The sequence below is a fragment of the Micromys minutus genome (assembly GCF_963924665.1).
Source record: "Micromys minutus genome assembly, chromosome: 10".
In the NCBI taxonomy this organism is placed as follows: Eukaryota; Metazoa; Chordata; class Mammalia; order Rodentia; family Muridae; genus Micromys; species Micromys minutus.
In genome coordinates, this window is record NC_137979.1 from 37671650 (window position 1) to 37691780 (window position 20131).

Below are 20131 nucleotides of genomic sequence, written 5' to 3' on the forward strand. Positions count from 1 at the left end.
CGGACTCTTTCCAGAGCTTTCAGAAGAGTGCAGCTCTCCCGACAGGAATTTCTAACCTCTGTTCTCCAGCTTCTAGAATCATGTTCTGTTACCTTAAGTCAGCCACTTTGTGGTAACCTGTAAACTTATGTGATTTTTCCTAGCAATCCACCTGCTCTTTTTAGATAAAGGTGTTGCAGCCTATTGCCAAGCATGGGCAGGTGCTGCTGAGGCAATGCTGATGTCGCAGGTTTTCCTGGTGGTGAGGAGGAGAGGGCCCAGCTGAGGAGAGGGAGAAATGCCATAGGTTCAGGGAGGCCTGTGGACTGAGTTTAGTGAAACCTCACTAAGTAGCTCCAAAGGAATTCCAACCTCCACTCGTTTCTCCTTCTGCTGTTGATCTAAAAGCAACTGACAACATAATCCCCCCGATTTTAAGGTCCAAATTCGACTTCTGAAGACTTGCTGACATGCTTTCCAAACGATGGCCTGTGAACTACCCAGGTCTGTTGATTAAAGGTCCTGCATTCACTTCTCATCCTGCTCTTGACCAATTTCAGTTTTCATCCTATAAATGATACCCCGTCTCTGTACCCAAGCGACATAATATTTTTATGAAAATGTAAAGGTGATCGGCTTTCTCACGGCACGGCCACAGGTGCTCGAGGGGATGACAGATTGGCCCTGTTTAACAAGCTCTGTTTCTAGTACGGCTTAGGCGCATTTGAAGCATTACAGTATATAAATTATGGCCTAATTGCCCTTTTGGCTTTAACAGCTCAGAGTATGCTAAGCTTCAGGTCTTCATGCTTTGACATTTCTTTCCTTCTCTCTCTCTCTCTCTCTCTCTCTCTCTCTCTCTCTCTCTCCCTCCCTTCCTCCCCCTCCCCCTCTCCCTTTCACTCACTTTGACATTTCTATTGCATGCACTGTCTATAAAGCCTGTCTACCTTATCTGTGCTTTTTCTCTGCCTCCCCTGGTCCAGACCTCCCCCTTTCTGGCTACACTCCTTGGCTTCTTTTCCTACCAGTATTTACACAGACTCCCCTGCTCTTTACAATGTTTGGTTTGTGTAGTAACACTGTCTTAGATCTAGGCAGACCTGGCAGATGCCTCTGCCGGCCCTGGTGGTGGTGTGCGGTGGGCTGAGCTGTGAACACCAATGGATGAATGGCTGCAGCTGGTTTTCATTTTGGGGGCGGGGGCTAAGAAGTCAACACAGGTAAAGGGGAGCCACGACACTGGGTTGTCTGCAGGCAGTGAAATGGCTCATGTCGGGGCCAGCAGGGTGGCATACTGAAGGCTGGGAATCAAGGTAGATGGTATGGAATTACCCTATTCCAATAAGTTAGGTTTTGAACACTTAGGGAACTGGCTTTTATCCAAGTCTATGTGCCTACGGGAGTCCGGGGCAGGGCAGGCTTGGAAAAGTTCTTGGCCTGACCTGCCATTATTCAGCCTATTTAAACATTTGCTCAGAAGAAATGAGAAAAAAGTCTTGAGACTAGGTGAGGGAGGGGAGCACAGGGAGTGGTCAGGGAGTGAGGATGCTGTCATGGATTCTGGGAGGGCTCAAGATAGCCAAAGACTAGAGAAGGGCGGTGTCTTCATTGGATGAATGAGATTTGGAGACGCTTTTATGGGAATAAGGCAGAAACACAAGCCAAGGCATAGTTAGTAAAGTAGTTCTTTAAAATGTTTCTTGTTGTAGGTCATAAAATTAATGTTAGAGTTGAGGAGGACCTCAGAATTTCTCTAGTCCAATCCTTTCATTGTGGAAATGAGAAACAAGCAAACAAAATGTCATCTGCTCCGGGACAACTTAGAACTAAAAGGTGTGTTCCTTGACTTCTAGACTCTTCATTACTGAGACAGTGTCTCTCTATGTGACCCAGATTGGCCTTGAGGTCCTAGTGTAGCCTAGGCTAGCCTTGAACTCTCAGTACCCCTGTCTCAGCCTCTCCCTGGATTACATGTGTGTGTGTCAACATGCCCGGCTTCAACATGGTGTCGAACTCAGAAGCTGAGGAGGGGGTTGGAGAGGCAGCTTAGTGAACAGGAGCACCTGCTGTGCAAACGTAGAGACCTGAGTTTGGATCCCAGTTTCCACAGTGGTTACTCTGGTAACGTCAGTGCTGAGTCGGGTGGGAAGGAAGGTTTGCAGAAACAGGAAGATTGCTGGGATTCGTGGCTGCTAGTCTGATTGACAAACGACAAGCTCCAGGGTCAGTGAGAGAGCCTGTCTGAAGGATCTGCAGAACACTGACATACCTCCAACTCTCTGATCTCTGAGTATAGACAGGTGCACACACCCACCTACACACTCAGGTGCCTCTCTCTCTCTCTCTCTCTCTCTCTCTCTCACACACACACACACACCACATACACACTCACACACTGACATACACACACAGACACAGATACACATAAACACAGTCACATACACAGACACACATATACACACTCTCACACACACTCACACATATACACAGGCACACACAAACACACATACAAACACACACATACAAACATACAATCAGACACACATACAGATACACACATGTACACACTCACACATAAACACACACAAACACACACATAGACACACACAAATATACACATACAGACACACAGGAACACAGACACATACAAATATACACATACAGACACACACATACAAACACACAATCAGACACACACACATACACACACACACATACACATACACTCTTCAGTGTCACCCTTATCCTCCCTTTTTCCTACTCTGTTTCCACTGTCCACATCTGTTCTTTATTGGAAATGAAATAAATAGACTGAATATTTTAGAATTCTAAATTTTGCAACCGCAGGTGGAGAAGTGAACAGTTACTTCTTTGGTCTGAGTGTCATCCTCATTTATAGATGAGGGAAACAGGGTAATTCTACCACTTCCCGACATTCTCCCCTAACTATTACCAACCCCTTTATTCCTCTCATTTTTATATTTCAAAGGACTTTTACTTCTATCTTTTTATAGTTTATTTTTGAGACTTTGTCTGTTGTTTTCCTGCCCCTGAATTCATTATGTAACTGAGGATGACTTTGAACTCTTGATCTTCCTGTATCTATTTCCTGAGGCATGTCTCACTGTGCCTGGCTTTGAACCTCTTATTGATGAATGGATATGCAACTTATTGTCTCTAGTTGGTATGTGCCAGGTACCTTATGGGCGTTGGCTCACCAGATTATTTCTGAAACACCAAAATAATACTAAGATGTAGGACTATTATCACAATTCCCCCCTTTCCCTGGGAGACAGAGTCATGCTCTGTAACCCTGGGTAGCTTATGATTCTCTACGTAGATCAGACTTGCCTTGAATTTGCAGAGATCAACCTACTTCTGTCTCCTGAGTGCTGGAGTTAATGTGTATCCATAGTCAGTTTATTGTGACTATTTTTTATAAATGATTTGAAAATGGGGAGTGTACACATGTGTACATGTAGCTATTTATGTGAGTAGGAGTGTGTATGCATACATGTGTGTAGAGGGTAGGGGACAACCGTGAGGGCCGTTCCTTAGGAGCTCACTCAGCTTTCAACACAGGGTCTCTCATTGTCCCGAGCTCACTCCCGAGGCTGGGCTGGGCCAGTGAGTGCCAGAGATTATCACGCCCCAGCGTCCTGAGCACAGGATTTATAACGCATGCCCCATTACTGGGGTTATAAGGCAGCCCGGTGAACTCGCTTTTGAATGTGGGTTCTCAGGGCCTCATTCTCCTAGGTAAGTACTTTACCCAAGCCCAAGCGACTTATTTACCAAGCCCCAAGTTCACAATGTTTCCTCACATTGAGTTCTTTCTACTTCTTATTTGGATAGTTGTTGGAGCTTCTGGTCTGGTTGCTTCCTTACCTTTAGTCCTCTCCTTAAATTCAGGAGAAACCAGGCAGACTACTTAGTGAGCAGGTCACAGAAATTCTTACAGTGAACCACCAGGCTAACTAGAGCAGCACCCACAAGAGGCATGACCTCCAGTCTCCAATATGACCCAGTAGAGCTGTGAGAAGCTGTATTTTTTTTTAACTGTGGCCTGGTCCTCTGATCTGCTCTTATTATTATCATCCAGACTTGTCCAGTTTTTCAGTCTTGTCTGACCACCTAATGTTTAACGTATTCCCCCACCAACCTGGACACATTATCATTCTCCAGATCTTATTTTTCCGCCTGTTTGCCTTGTCTGGTTATTATTTTCTCTTTGGATGCCAAACTCTGTTTCTACATTTTGTAGTCTAGCCCGTTCCACAAACTCAGCTCGGGTGCCATCAAGACCCTCCCCACGACATCTTTCCTACTAGCCACAAGTGAAAGCGCTAAGAGCATCACCCGAGGAATGGCAGCTTTACCTGAATGAAGTCCAACACTTGCTGGTGTCGTTGTTTGGCAGCTGCGACCTCGCTGTCTGAGATTGCTTCCCTCAGGGACTGTTGGGTATTCAGAGAGTCCAGCTCTACGACAGCAGAAAGGCGGCAATACAGACTAATAAATTTCTCTCTGTAGCTGCAAAAATGAACTGGAAAATGGACAAGCAAAATAAAACATGTTAAGATCTGGTATCAAAATAGAGAAATTCATACGGCACAGAAAACCAGTCGAATGGAAACATGATTTATTAACCCTATCAGTGGAAAATATTAAGCCATAAATAAATTATAAATGTGCTCTTAAGGGGCCAGTTGTCTGGCTTTAGTCAGACAGTATTCCCTTTTAGGTTCCCAGCTCCTCATAAGGTATGGGGAAGTGGGTTGGCTCAAGCTGCAGTTCAGATGGACTTTTTCCTAAAGTTTGGCCTTTCTCATACATAGTCTTGTGTCACGTAATGATGTTTCAATGATGCCTGCACACATAGGGGTGGCCCAATAAGACTATGTCACTTGGTGATGTCATAGCCATCTAGATTTGTGTAAATAAAGTATGTGATGTTTACAAAATTGACTAATGATACATGTTTCAGAAGCACTGGACTGACTGCTAATTATTGTTTGTAGGGCTACACACATACAGACACACACACACACACACACACGCACATGCACATGCACACACACACACACACACACACACACGCACATGCACATACATACACCCCAACTGGGAAAAATGCTTTAAACATAAAACAGAAACAAATAAAGTCAAGTAGCAACTTGAAACAGATTTGATTTTCAACCAAGTATCTTGCTTTCTCTGCCTAGAAGATGAGGCATGCTTGTCTTAGGCTGTTGCATGTCTAACTAGAAATCTCCCGTTACTGTGTTTGGATTTGAATCTTTTTCTGCCGGTTTCCCTTTTGTAACTTTAGAAGGATAATGGGTTCAGATTCTTGACCAGTGTCTTTTTCTTTTTGTCTGTAGATTTGGCCTTTATTTCTCAAAATATACTGGGACAGAGGACACAGGGAAGACTCTAAGCTGCATGCCCATCTTGGCTTCTTCTCAGGAAAGGCATATGGCAAGGTTTCCTTCTCTCTGGACAGTCTAGCTACACACTGTAACCCAGATTTCCAGAGTGGTGGGAAAGCATCCTTGTGTAGGACAGCATGGTTCGAGAGTCTTCCTGCTTCATCATCAAAGCTGGAGAATATTCCTTATTTATTTTCTCTATGTCAGACTTTCACGTTCCAGACTTTGAAAACAGGGTTACTGTAGGCCCACAGGTGTTAGAATATTTTGCTGTGTCTTCTTAGGTGAGAGATTGTACTAAGACCATCCAGTTTACTATCTATGTCCTTTGCTATAGATTCCAGTACCTAATCCTCAGCCATCCAGGGAAGCTAAACCATTATATCTTCGAATGGGGTATCTGTTCATCTTCACTAGTGAGGAAATCTTGACCCTTCTCATGCAGGAAATTTCTGCTCATCTCACATCCTTGTCTGCTTCCTTGCTCGCTATCCTCTTATGAGAAATCCTAGGCCAGCGGAAGGGTGACCTGCACTGCCTTTGCTCCTGTGGGGATACAAAGGGGCCAGAGTGGGGGCTTCGGTGTTTCCAGCTCTGCCTATCTTGGAACCTGGGCTTGACTATTCTGTTCCCAGCTCCTTCCTCCTAACCTTTCTATACTCTCCAGAGCTCTCAGAGAAGAGTTGATTTCATGTTCTTCTGGTAAATGGTAAGCTCTTTGCCCAAACAGTGGCATTCTCGGGTCATTTTCTCTCTTAAAACTCTACAGAGATGCCTCTTAAGGATAAAAATCCAAATGTCTTTCCCCCAGTAAGGAATCTCTTGTGGTCTAGGGTTTGAATGTGAATCCCCTGTTGTATCTTCCATCACACAGCTAGCACTTGACACATGTCCTCCCTTGGCTGAGGGCGAAGAGTCTCACAGCCCCTGTTTCCAAATAAAGTTGTAAATGACAGCACAAGTAGTCTTTTCTTTCTAAAATATGAAGGATGACTGGGTGGTGGTGGGACACAGCTTTAATCTCAGCATTCTTGGGTCTTGAAGAAGAGGGCAGAGGCAGGCAGAGCTCTGAGTTCAAGACCAGCCTGTTCTACAGAGTGACTTCCAGGACACCCAGGCTACACAGGAACCCTATCTTGAAAAACCAAATTAAAGAAAAAAAAAAAGGGAAAGTTGACTGTGAAGAAACCAAGTGATTCTTTTGAAAGAAGCAGTATCAGTCCCTCTGAATTCTTAAAGACCAGAATATCCAGTTTTGTCTCCAAGGCCATGGAATCCACTTTTCTCTTGCGTTTTGTGGTAGGAGCTGTGGATCAAGTGGGTGGTCTTCCATGCCCACACCGCCCAATGCCATCCATGCCATGCACCACAAGTGAGTTACGAGTATGTTTCAGCTGCAGCGCTCTCCCTGCCCCAGCGGTTTCTATCCGCAGCCTTTCATGTCACTTTGACAAATGCTACTCTAACATAGTCTTTTGTGGTTTTAGCAATGATACATTTGGTAGCCATCCCTGAGGAAGGGAGGGTAGACTGGAAGCTTCTAATTTTTTTTTTTTTTAAATGTGAGACACATGCGTTTTACAGACAAACTGGTTTAAGGTGATGATAATGTCATTATTGGGAATAAATGATTTGTGAGTAACACATAAACTAATACCAATTCTCTGTGGTGTTGCTTCTCCTCTATTTCTATATAACATAGTGACAGTACAGGTGGTCTGAGTGCTCATAGGACAGCAGAGTAGAAAGTGAGTGGATTAAATACCATGCAGGTAAACAGCTGTGCTGTTTGCTATTAGTGTGTGATATTAGGGAGGTGACCTCCAAGGTCCTCAGTCTTATCCCTAAGTCTGGGCTAAGAAGGGCTGTCTAAGAGGAACCAGCACAGTGTTGGTACAGTACCCAACAGGCATATGGAACATACCAGAATTAGTTTGTTCCAACTCTTTTTTCCTAGGCCTTTATTTCCCAGGAAGAATGAAACACTTAATAGTTCAAACATTAGCACATTGACATTAGAATAGTCTAAGAATACCCAGCACTTCAAATCCTCAGTCTGTCTGAAAATCATGGCCTACTTTGAGAGCCACAGAATAAACAAGATAAGTTTAGTGCCACAAGCCTTTGCCGGGGTGCACGATAGCATGTGAGCCCAAGGTACTCCACAGAGTCCTGGTAGTGAATGGACCGACATTTTCAATACAGGATTTGCATCTCAAATCAGGAAAAAATGGGGGATAGGAATGAAGGTTGATGCTGGGCCGATTCCTTCAAGACTGGGGTCTGGATTCCATTAAGCTCATTGCCTAGATATCCCACAAGTACCTCAAGACTCATCATTTGTCAAAGTGAGTTTTGCTTCCTTCCCGCCTCCAGACTTCTTCCTCCCATCATATCCCTGCTTTGGTAGATGGCAATGCCGTCCATCTCAGACCTCACTCAGACTCTCTGGCTCCTCCATCTTGCCCTTCAGCTGCATCAAATCAATCACTAAGTCTCACTGATTTTTAACTCCCGAGTCCCTTTGCCTTTTCTTTTACTCTTAAGGGCCCACTGTGGCAGCCCTGCTTCCGAGGTCTTATCATTGCCCATCTGCATTTAGTATAAAAGTCTTTTAATGGTCTTGTCACCTCTGATCGCAGCCCCAGTACCCTGGTTTTCTGTTTTCTGTCCTCCCTAGAACTGCTGAAATCCACTAGGCCCTTATCCCTTTCCTTAACACCTTTTTACCATTCCTTCTTGCCCATAGGATATAGTCTCACCTCCTTGGCATGACTAACTTGAGTGTGACCTTCTAGCTTCCCTGGAGGTGCTAAGCATACGTCACGCTACCAAGGGCAGACCTAATCCACTTATCCTTCCTGTATGCTCTTCCCTCTGCTTAAACTGTTTTCCCTCTTCAGCTTTGCTTTTCATTTTCTGAATTTTGACTTATTCCCCTGTGATCTAGTTAAAATATTACCTCTGAAGGAAGATCTGAGTGTCGACCTGAAATTTCAGGGGCTTTCTGTCTGACAGTAGAACTTTCACTGTGCTACGGTTGGTGATAGAAACAGCTCTATCCCCTCGAGATTCTGAGACTCTGAGGTTTGGGTGAGTAACCTTCGTGTCGTGAATGTCTGCAGGTCCATTCAGTACAGTAGCTGGCCTGTAGTGGAAGCTCAGCAAGTGTGTGTTGAGTGGAGAAGGGTATGGCCAATTTTTTTTTTTTAATTCTCCAGAATTCTGTCCTTTTAGTCCAATTAGCACAAATTACAGAGCCAAGGAAATCAATAAAAACCAGCTTTTATCATGGTAGGCGTGCTGTTTGTTGAGCCTGCCCACAGGGTCAGGGCAAGGTGACCTTCTCAGTGCAGGCTAGGAAAATCCTCAAGAGGCCTCGCCATTGGATGGTGTGTCTGAGCTTGTGACGTAGGTTTTCCTTTTCTTCTGGGAACAGTTTACACAGTGATGCCTAAACGCCTCCACACACGGGCTTTATGTCCTTGTTAAGGTTCTGCTTTACCTAAAGAGGGGTGGAGTGTCAACCCTAAGGCTGTGGAGGGGAGTGGGTCTTTTTCAAACTGTTTGTCTTTGCCTTAGCTCAACCCTGCTTGTCCAGAGCTTGAGACATCTTCCTTTGTTGGCCTCTCTTAGAGTCACAAGCAGCCCTCTGAAACAATGTGGGGCGTGTGTGTCCTGCTGGTCCTCACCCCTGGAGACAGGAGGCTAATCTTTATCATTCTGCCCTCAACATATCTGCTCCGTGATAGAACAGGCAAGGATGCAGGTTTCCATTTCTGGTCAACAAGTTATTTAGGATTAGCTTAAGGTCACTGGTGGGAACACAGTTGAGTTGCCAAATCTCCAGTCTTTCCATGAGATAGAGGATGACGACTTGTGCAGAGTTGCCAAATCTCCAGTCTTTCCATGAGATAGAGGATGACGACTTGTGCAAGTTGAACTGAGATGTACAGACCCCTTTATTATAATTTACATAGTCCCATAATTCACACCTTTTCAAGTTTCATTAGAATTCCCTTGTTATTAAAGTTTTTCCTAGTTCTGACTGAATTTCCAAAAACATCCATGTCTTCATCAGAAATGCTTAGGGTATCTTATTATGGAATGACCTAGAACACAAGACCCTAGTTAAAAATGTTTCTCTTAGCATCTTCCTCAGAGGGGCCTGATCCAATACAGCAAGGCTTAAGAGTTCCTATAGAAGCTGTCATTAATTGCTTAGTGGGCTGATGCCTAGTGGAGGAGAAGAGGGTTTGCCTCTTGGAAAGCCCTGGTCATTTAAGGATAAAGTTGGGTTTGCCACAATTCTTATTAAGAGCCTGCAATATTTTAAAACCTGTTTCTGACTCAACCAACTTTGAACTGGACAGTGTATCAGTTTCTACTTCGCCATGGTCCTTTAAAAACCAAAGATGGAATTGGGTGTGTCAATGGAACACAGCCCAACCAAGTGGTCTTTTCCGTAAACTAAGTGATGCTCATTAATCAGTTAAGATAACCCATGAGGTGGCAGTAAGGGAGGAGTATCAGTTTGTCTTACTTTAAGGAGGAAAAAAAAACCCTTAAGACCAGGAACACAGGCTTTGATCTATAGCCTATTTTTCATAGATGAAGGCTGGTGTGTATGGTCTTACAGTTGCTTTTAACAATAAAAGTAGTTAAGACAGATCAAAGTGGAAGACACAGTTGGATACTACTATACTACTCTGCTGATCATATTTCTAAGTCTGTATTTATGTATTTATCTCTGGGTCCTAGGAAGAACCACTTAAACTCTGGCCCGAGGATTTGTGGCATCACAATTACCTGAGAGCTTATTAGAAAAGTATATTTTCCAGCTCAGCATCGCTGAGGCTGGGCTCTAGAAATGTATATTTTAATGAGCTCTCCAGGTGATTTTTATGAACATTAAACTTCAAGGAACATTATTTTAGGGCATTGCATCCATAAGTATGTGTTTTGTGGATATTTTTAAAATAGATGCCATGCCAAAAATGTTTCCAGTTCTGGTCAGGTGAATTCAGAAAATTTTGGGTTAAACAAAGTCAAACTTTCTTTTGTGTGTGTGTGTGTGTGTGTGTGTTTGTGTGTGTGTTCGTGCGCGCGCGTGCACGTGCTCGAGCACTCATAGTGCATCCTGCAATCTTGCAGAGCTTTTAATACTAAACTGTTCAAAACCATCCATTGAGTTTCATATCAGTACACACAATACACTTTGTTCCCTGTCAGAGTCTCTGTGTGCTGAAGGATCTGGCTTCTCCCACTGTGACCTCATCTCCTGTCTTTGCTGCTCCTACTTACTCTACACTTTGTCCACTGCTCTCTTGCCCCCACACACTCTTACTTGAAGGCTTGTTCTTCCTGTTATCTGGAAATGCCAGGTCTCTGCTCAAATGTAACATCTTCATAGAGGCCTTCCCAGGACATCCTACAGATAGCAGCAGCCTGGTGACTTCATGCTAGTCCCTTTCCACGGTTTGCTTTTGCTCACGGCTCTTACATCTCTGATGTTCGTATTATCTGCCCACCAGTTTCTAGTTTGTCTCCCCCACTAGGATGTGCTCTCCATGAGGAGTTGCTGACCTATCGGGGCCTATGGTAATGCCTGGCATGTGGTATATGTTAGTGGGAGAACAGATGAGTAAATAGAGGGAAAGGGATGCTGTTGGCTTCACCAGCTACAGTGTGGAGAGGCACAGAAAGCAGCTTGATAAAGGATGGCCATCCAAGTATGTGGCCCTTGAAGAATTCATAGGATTCTTTCAAATGTCTGTGACCCACAGGATCCTAGGAGGCATATACTGTTATAATGGATGCCAAATCATTGATAGTTCCCCAGGTATCACTGAGACAAATTCTCTCTCTCTCTCTCTCTCTCTCTCTCTCTCTCTCTCTCTCTCTCTCTAACATACACACACACACACACACAGAGAGAGACACATACACACATGTACACATACACCTATAATTAATTAGAGACCCAGGCTAGCTCCACAATGAAAGTCTTTTCCTTTATCTATCCTGTGGGAATCACTTGTTTTCTTGGCCTCAGCAGATATTTGTACACACTGCTTAAGTTCCCAGTTTTCTTTCCTGCATTTCTGCTGCCAATGCAACCTCAGAGACAATGTCCTGATGTTTCTTTCTCCCCTGTTAATAGTTGCTCACTCTTACTTGATGCCCCAAGGTGAGGGAATATAGGGGTGGGGGCTGCCCTCTCAGAGGTGAAGGTGGGAGGAACTCTGCAAGGAGGGACCAGAAGGGAAACATCATTTGGGAGGAAGACAGACAGACAGACAGACAAACAAACAGTTGCTCACTCTTGACTACACTCAGCGTTTCTCATGCCTACATTCCTCTCTTTGCCAGGAGCTCTCATCTTACTTTCCATTCACATTACACATCCCTTTCTAGCAAGCAAACATGGCCCCTTCTTCCTGTTCAGCTGAATGCCCTCTCCATGCCTGATGGCTCTGATCTAACCAAACCGAACCTCTTGTTCTTTCTCCAAATCTTCCTGACTACTATGTTCTCATATCTTTGCTAGTTTGTCTCCCCCTCACAAGAAACCCCTTCTTTTTTATCTGTATTTATAAACCTACCCATCCTTAAACTACTACATTACATATATTCTAAGAATGTACTGAACAGTCACACTGGGGCTTGGGGAATGGTATGGTCACTGCTATTAATCATGTGATGTAGCAAGGGTGTGGAAAAGTTGAATGAGTGTCACTGTCACACGGTAGGGGCCCAAGGCTTGTCTAATAGCTGTTTGCAGGTTGGCTTCTAGCTTCTCTTAGGAAGTCCCTTGCCAATGGAGAACAGCAGTTGCCGTTCATCACCCTTTGGATGTCTAAACTACTTGGAGCAAGGGCAACGAAGTGGCTCAAGCAACTTATTCCGAAGAGATAAATTTGGATTCGGATGCCCAGATCTCAGAGTGAAGTTTCAGGCAATCACCTTGTGCATCGCCAAATTGAGTCTTAAAAGCCGTCCAAGGAGTCTGCATCCATTCTATACACCCACTCTTCCAGCCTCCCCCAAACCACACTGTTTATTTCAATTGAGGGGGCCCTTGCTAATTTCCTCTTATTGGTTTGTTACAAGATGAAGCACCTGAAAGGGGACAAAGCCTCTCTGCTCACATTCTCAGTGAGCAGCAGGGGTATCTGCAGAGACTACAGCCAGGCTGTTCATTCTAAAGGCCAGGGCAAGATCTTCCACCATGAGATCCCTTATGTGAAGCATTGCATCCTGGGAGATCTTGTCCACTCCTCAAATTGCCTAGGCTACCTAGAGTTTATTTAATATCAATCTGTTTATTTAATAAATCAAGACTACTTATCTTTCTTTTGCTCCTAAGGGGTATAAACTCTCTCAATTAATTGCACTGTTATGTTTTTCCAGCTGACCGTGATGGGTGGGGGGAGGGGAGTAGGGAGGAAGAGGGAGGAGGGAGGCAGTCTTCATGGGCATATCATTCTTGTATTCATGTTCTAAGAAGTCAGGAGAGAAGGCAGTGAGTGAACCTGATAACTTTCAGTTTAGGTTTCTTTCCTCCCCATTGGGCCTGAGCTAGGTTTCAGTAGTTCTCGCTCTTGCTCACACTTGTACACAGTTCTAGGAAGGGTTGTTGCCAAAGCCATCATGTGATTTACTGACCCTCCACTGGGACAAGGGGGAACAGATATCACTTTGTGATTTTATTATAAGGAGGCTGGGTTAATATTTCTAGGTGAAACAAGCTACTATACCGAGTTCAAACATCTGAAGAGGGAGGTTAAGAAACCCTGAGTGTGGGGTGTAAGGATTATTCTGTCCTGGGGCTGTACAGACGTCGTCTGAGGCAGGGAGCAGGAGAATAAAGGACACATTGTGACCCATTTCCAACACCTCCTGTGTGTAGAGGCGGAAGTTCCTTGCCTGCAGAGGGACACGCGCAGAGGAAAAATAGGAGAGTTACAACACGGCACTTACATAAACAACACCAAACCGGCATAAAACATCTCACAAAATTACACAACTTCAAGCTTGGAATTTTTATACAACATAAATATTAGGGTTCAGCCCATTTAATAATGCTATATAAAATCAAGATTTAAGGCAGTAATGTTCCACATAAACTCTGAAAACAACATTTATGCTTCTTATAAAAGCAGAAAATGATTGCATTCTGTGGGCTTTTCAAAATGATGAATATAATTACGTGAAGCAACAAAAATGGATTGAATTAAAAATCCACTAGTTTCAATTTAAGTTGGTTAAGGGGGAAAAATGTAGTTTCTGGCCAAGGACTGAGAAAAATTTACAAGTATTAAAAAAAAAAAATGTTGTATGCACTGTTATGCAGTTAAGCGGTCTTATCCCAACATGTATATGTAGCCCGAGTCACCAATGAAATACGAGCTGCTTCAAACCGGCTAAATCCAAGAAACTGTTGAATACTGTCACAAGGAGAGCTGCTGTGCTCTTACCTTTTCTCTCTGTGAGCACAGAGCCACCCCCGGAATAATCCAGCATCTCCCCTAGCGTCCTTAGTACCTCTCACCGTCTGGCCTGTATCAGGGTTGGTGGGTTTGGACTGGCTATGAAGTGTGGACTTAAAGGCATCAGCAAGATCCTAATCTTTGGACACTTTTGGAATTTCTGACTTATTGCCTTTGTGTGGCCAATGTGTAGCTCTTTCTCTCCTGGAGAGAGAGAACAGGCCAGCGCTGTGCTGAGCTTGCTCATGCAGGATACACTTGGTTCTCCCCTGCTCTGTGGTCCTGTTGTGTAGCGAGGGGCAGGGACAGCTAGAGGAGTCAAAACAAGGTGGAGAGCAGACGAGCCCATCCCCGACTTCACCGTGTCTCTGGACAGAGTCTAAGACATTTTTTACCCTTCACATGCCAACAGTCTTCCTTGCAGTTCTCACTTACAGAGGAGAGGCAAGCATATTTTCCTTTAGATAACGATTTTGTTAATAATAGGCAACTTGAAATGAGCCGGCCGTTGTTTTCAATTCCACGATTATTTTGCTCTTAAAATGTTTGTATGTCTAACTCTACTGTTGTTTGGTTATGTGTGCAGATAGGTATAGATTCTTGCATTTCATGCTGACCTGAAGCTGAATCTTGGTATCTTTCAGGGTAGACAAGAGGGTTTTTCTTGCTTGGCCAGGGTAGCCTGTGAGTGGGGTCTGGAAAATTTGTAAGTGGTTCATATGAAGGAACAAGAGAAAAGGAACCAGAGCATAGCCCGGGGTCTAGCTGTAAGCTTTAAATTCAAAACATGCGTGTACAGGCAGAGTGGTATTCAAATAAATGACAATAAACATACGTACATATATATGCCTCTTGAGTAAGTTTTATGATACAACTCAGTTTCCATGAACCATAAAAAGGAGATAAAATGGTAAAGCCCAGTACCTGGTGTAGAGGTGTATTGATCTGCTTTAGGAGAGCCATCACTGCCATCTGGAGCTCGTGGAAGAACAATTGCATGGGGCAGTCAGCATTATGATCCACACTTTCCATAGATTCAGAGCCAGAGAGCTTTTGGATCCACTCCCACTCCTCTCTGTATGTTGAGTCAAGTTAAAATTAGAAATATAAGAAAAGTTCAGAATATAGCTCTGAACTCTCTTGCTGTGTCTGTCCAGAAGCTGAAATGGCCACTTCTCGGTGGCTACGCTTCTACATACGGAACTTGAACCTTTTGCTACCTAAGTGGAATTCAAATGTGCTACTGCTGATTTCAGCCTAGTCCGCCTATGAAAGCACCTGTCCTTATGAACAATAGGTCAGGCTCTGATGAATCAGCTTTTGAGACTGAAGCATTCAGGTGTTTGTAGTCACTTCCTGACTCTCCTTATTTTCCCGTCTCTGTGGATCCTCTGTAAGTTCTAAGAGCCTACATTTTACCACAGGGGCATCTACTGGTTAATTCCACAGTTGGCTAACCACAGGACTCCGATCCAACTCAGGCAACAAACCACACGGCACATTTCAGCCCTGGCCTGTTGTAATCATGGGGACTATTTTGGGTTTCGTTCCCTTTCCACAAGCTTGTGGAGAATCACAAACAGGAACACCAGACAATTCCAATCAAAGGAACCAGGGGACACACATCACTGCCTCCTCCCTCCCTTCTCCTCCCAAACCAGTCATCTGTGTCTCCATTCTGCGTACTCTATAGTTCTTCCTAATGAACTTTTCCAAATGGCAAGCAGGAGGGAAGGGGGGCAGAACCGGAGGTGGAAGGAAGGAACATCTAGCTGGTCCCCCAAAAGCCACTCTTCAAAAGGGGCTTGAAAAGACCAAGGTAAATGCCTCTCGGGCAGCATTGTTTCCACAGGTAATTTGCACAAGTCTCTAAATGGGTTCAGTTGGTGGGGTTTCTCCTTCTAGCTCCGCAGGGAACAGTGACTGGCTCACAGGAGCAGGCTCTTCGTGGTGGAAGCCTCTCACCAAAGAGTCATCATAGCCCAGGCTTCCAGTCTCTGGGTCAGAAAACCAAACTGACTGTGCTAGAGGAGGTTCATTTAAAAAAAAAAAAAAAGGCAAGAGAAACAAACAAGTCAATCAACCAACTCCAAGCCCTCTCTTACTGCCTCTTAGAAATGTTTCTGTTTTTAAGAGATCTGTTTCATTTCAAGCCTCATACTGGACAAGACTATGGAAAAATCTATCATTTGTTCCAATAAGAGAGAGAGATTGAGAGAAAAAAAATCATACTTAAGTCCTACTGCAATTTGAGCATACTTTTAGCTTCACCAATAACGGAAATCCTTGAGAGCCTACTTGGGATTGAGTTCCTTTCACTCAATCCCTGATACACGACTAAACGAGAGGTTTATGATTAGCACAGTATACACAGACCTTGCTATAACGGGGAACGGAACCAAATTAGAAAATCCCCACAAAGAACTATCCACCAACTAGTCAGTGTGGGCTCTGAGGATGGTGAGATGTCTGGAACTTGCAGGATGAAGGCTGGCCCTGTCTTTTGAACTAGTAAATCTTGGGTCCTTGGAAAGGGAAAAAAAATCTGTTGATATAATTACTAAAAGATGATGACCAAGACTTCACGACACAGATCCAGAAACAGATGGAAATGACCACTGTGCAGTCAAGTCACATGTGAGCCTTGCTGTCTTCTGGGGGGAAAAATACACTGAGGATACCAAATGTTGATTATTGAAATGACCACCAGGGGGCAGACTAAAAGTCCAGGTGCAATTGCTAAGTGACAGGAAGGAGTATGGTGGTCAGAGAGTACTCAGAGACTACCCCATGTCCTCCAACGCAGTTGTCTGACTTCTCCACCATCACCAGAAGTGCTCGTGCAACGCTGCGAGACTGCGTAGTCACTAAATAAGTCTTGCCACTGTAGACACCAAGTTGCAAAGGGCCCAAATTTTGTTTTCGTTAACGCAAATCTACACTTCTAAAGACTGAGAATTTAGTTTACATTCCTCAACACCTAAGGAAGCTCGGAGACTCCTCTTTCTTTCTATTATGCAGTTCTTTTTCTTTATTTTTACGCCGCACACAATTCAGTCCGTTACAGCAGATGAACGAGAGGCCTGCCATTAGGGTTAGTTATAAAGTTGAGACACATTACTAAGAAGGGGCAGTCCCAAGACTGACAAAGCAATTCACCACATGCCAAACCATGAAAGAAATTTCTGAAAGTTTGGGTCCCGCCATGTCACTTCTTTTCTTCCCTAGAGAACTGTCAGACACGTCAGAAAGACGCAAAGTCCTAAAGGCAGAGAGAGCGCGTGTTAGGTAGTGGGTAGACTGAAAGTGGGCGGGGCTCCTCCGGATCCCGGAAAAAGCGTTAACATCACTAGTCACCATTATCATTATCCGTGATCTTAAAAACAAAGGAGCACAGAGAGTGTAACTCTTTCTAATGGTGAGGAAAGATAACAGGAACAGCTGGGTGCAAAGGCGGTCTCTGTTTGTAAGCTGGTTGCACCCTGAGCGAGGTAGGAGGGACAGAGAAGGTGCCCCATTAATAGCTTTGCCCCTCCCAGCTGACCTTATCCTAGGTGCTAGGATCCCACCATGCTGGCGAACATCTCTCCGCGGGCACTACACTGGTAGCTAACACTTGACTTTTTCCTTCGGGCACATGAGACCAAGGAAAATCCCTACGCTGGACCACTTACTTGGAGATGTTATGGTTTTCACGGATCTTCACGTGGCAGAGAATGTTGGGCAGTTTTTGGGTTACGAGCACTTTGATCTGATCCACAGAGCTACATAGCTTTAGGTAACCGAGATACAGTCCAGGCGCGAGCCGCTGATGACTCCTCTTGTGATAGGACAGAATATCCTGTAGGCAAAGGGAGACCAAAATGATAGCAACCAGTCAGCGCGCACAGTTCTCTCAGAACCCGCTCTTCAAGGTGGGCAGCTGTGAGTGAGAGGAAATGTGGCCACGAGGTGAGAAACCCCAGGTACCAGCGAGAGTAGCTGGGAGGTGTCAGAGGTTAAGGCTAGTCTTAGGTAAAACAAAACAAAACAAAACAAAACAAAAAAAAACAAAAACAAAAAACAACAACAAAAAAAAAAAAAAAAAAAAAAAAAAAAAAAAGAAAAAAGAAAAGAAAACCTTCTCCAAATCAGGCAATCGGTCTTTAATATATATGTTCAATGTTTCGTTTTCTCAGATTTCTGTGCCAAGGCTACATTTGTGGGCTTAGGATAGGGGACAGGCTGCTTCTGGAAGAGCCCGCTAATCAAGAATGATAGAATTCACAATCTGTCCCCGGAGGGCTTATAGTTTAGCTGTGGGAAAAATAAACATTTATCTGTGTAAATGCTGACAAAACACATTATTCTTGATTTTAGAATAATTAAGGTAGAAAAGTCTACTTTAACAAAATGATTTAAAATAGAAACTAAGTGGTAAATAGTTAAAAAAAAAAAAAGTTAGATTCTTTATTTCCAAAAGTAAAAAATTAGTACCAAGTGGTCCACTTGAGTTTTAAAACCATTTGTAATCACACACTGATTCCAGGATTAGAGAGAGAATGAGAGGCACCGTTTCTCTTTGAATCAACATCTTAGACCCCAGTGCGCGGGATGACGCTTTTCCTATTTGACTTTCCCAGTGTCCTCATGAAGAAAACAAGTCTAATGAACGAATTCAACATGTGTGTAGTCTTTTCCTGAGACCCTTAAGATGTTGATTTGCAAGGAATGCCCTGAGAACCCTGTTCATTTTCTGTCCTTCTGTCACTGACTGTCCTGCCATGTCTGGGTTCTCTGCAGCCAATGACTTGGCAGAAGAGTTGACTGAGTCTCCTTACGATCAGCGTCAAAAACATCTTGTCTATTTTTTTCTTATAACATTAAAACATTATCTGAATGGTTTTGCATCGAATTTGCATGATGTTTTTCTATGACAATGGCCCACAGGCTGCTACTAAGGCCACAATGTGGAGAAGGTGTTGGTACGGCAGGGTATGGCCAAGGTAGGCGCCGTGATAATATGGCCAACTGGGGTTTTGTTCACTGGGATGTGTTCTTGGGGGACCCTGTGGATTATGATGGTCACCTCTCTGTTCATCTGCAGAAACTCAGATAACTGATCTACAAAGATAATAAGTAAATAAGATGGCAGACATTCTAATTAGCCAGAATAATTATTTTATATTGCATACATATATGCAATGAAACATATGAAAGAACCACTGTGGACTCAGTTTATGGTCATAATCATGACTTTTTGACCGAAAGCAATGTTAGGAAAGACGAAGTAAATTGTTAGAAGAGTAGAACAAGGGGGCCCGACCTTCACCACTCAACTGTAAGGAAGACAGAAATCAAAACGAACACCAACACCTGAACTTGGTCAGAAATCTTTAGGGAGGAGGAAGGAATGTGGCTCCCTGGACAGATTCCCTCTGAAGGAACAAGTCCTCCTCTATAGACCTCACTGTCTGAGGTGTATTCCATGTCATCCTCTGTCCTGTGTGTTACACTTCTGAGTACCTGAGGGGGCTCTGACCTAAAGAAAACACAAGCCGTAGGTAAACATGCTGGACACTTAGGCTTCAGGTAAACACTCCCTGGAGGCCGAGGAAGGCAAGCAAGTGAACAGAACACCGACTGGATAGACTTGGGTGTTGTTGCAGGGCAGCAGAGATGCTAGATGAACTCGACTGAGACCTTTCTTTCCTCTTCTGTTGTTTTTTTTTTTTGCACTCCAAGAGTTAGACACAGATCCTCACACATACTTGGGTGCTCTGCCACTGAACTACCTTCAGCCTCTTTGTCTTCTTCTTGAACCAGACAATGAAGTTAATGATAAGGCTTTTGTTTGTTTGTTTGTTTGTTTTGTTTTTAATTTTCTTTGTGCCAGAAAGATTCATGTGTACATTGGTATACAGTGTGTCGGTCAGATCCCTAAGACAGAATAACAGAACAGAGACAAGTCAAGACTTGAGGGACAGGCACATCTTATAAAAGAGACAGGATACTTTTAAAAGCACAGTCTAAAATAACTTTAGCATTTAGCAAACAATACAGTAGAAAAAAATAAAAACCTTATGATCAAGAAAGATTACTTGTGTAGGAATGGGTGAGAATTTAGTAGTGTTTCTCCCATGTCTCTTCCAAACAGATCATGAGGAAGTTGCTGACTAGAAGAGGCCTGTTGGGTCAAGGCTTATGCTTTGGGAAATTAACATCAGAGGGTGATTAGTGATTAAC

General features: G+C 43.8%; 1 protein-coding gene across 1 annotated transcript in view; it reads right to left on the minus strand.

Annotated features, from left to right (window-relative positions):
• The window catches only part of ANKFN1 (ankyrin repeat and fibronectin type III domain containing 1), a gene marked incomplete at its 3' end in the record, with an annotated part of 376329 nt that overhangs the window by 16185 nt on the left and 340013 nt on the right, over positions 1-20131 (minus strand). The window contains exons 15-18 of the mRNA XM_080922815.1: positions 17581-17747; positions 14831-14981; positions 13175-13343; positions 4362-4528 (exon numbers count right to left, since the gene is read on the minus strand). Coding sequence (XP_080778941.1) covers positions 4362-4528; positions 13175-13343; positions 14831-14981; positions 17581-17747 — 654 coding nt within the window. The remainder of the gene's footprint in view (positions 1-4361; positions 4529-13174; positions 13344-14830; positions 14982-17580; positions 17748-20131) is intronic.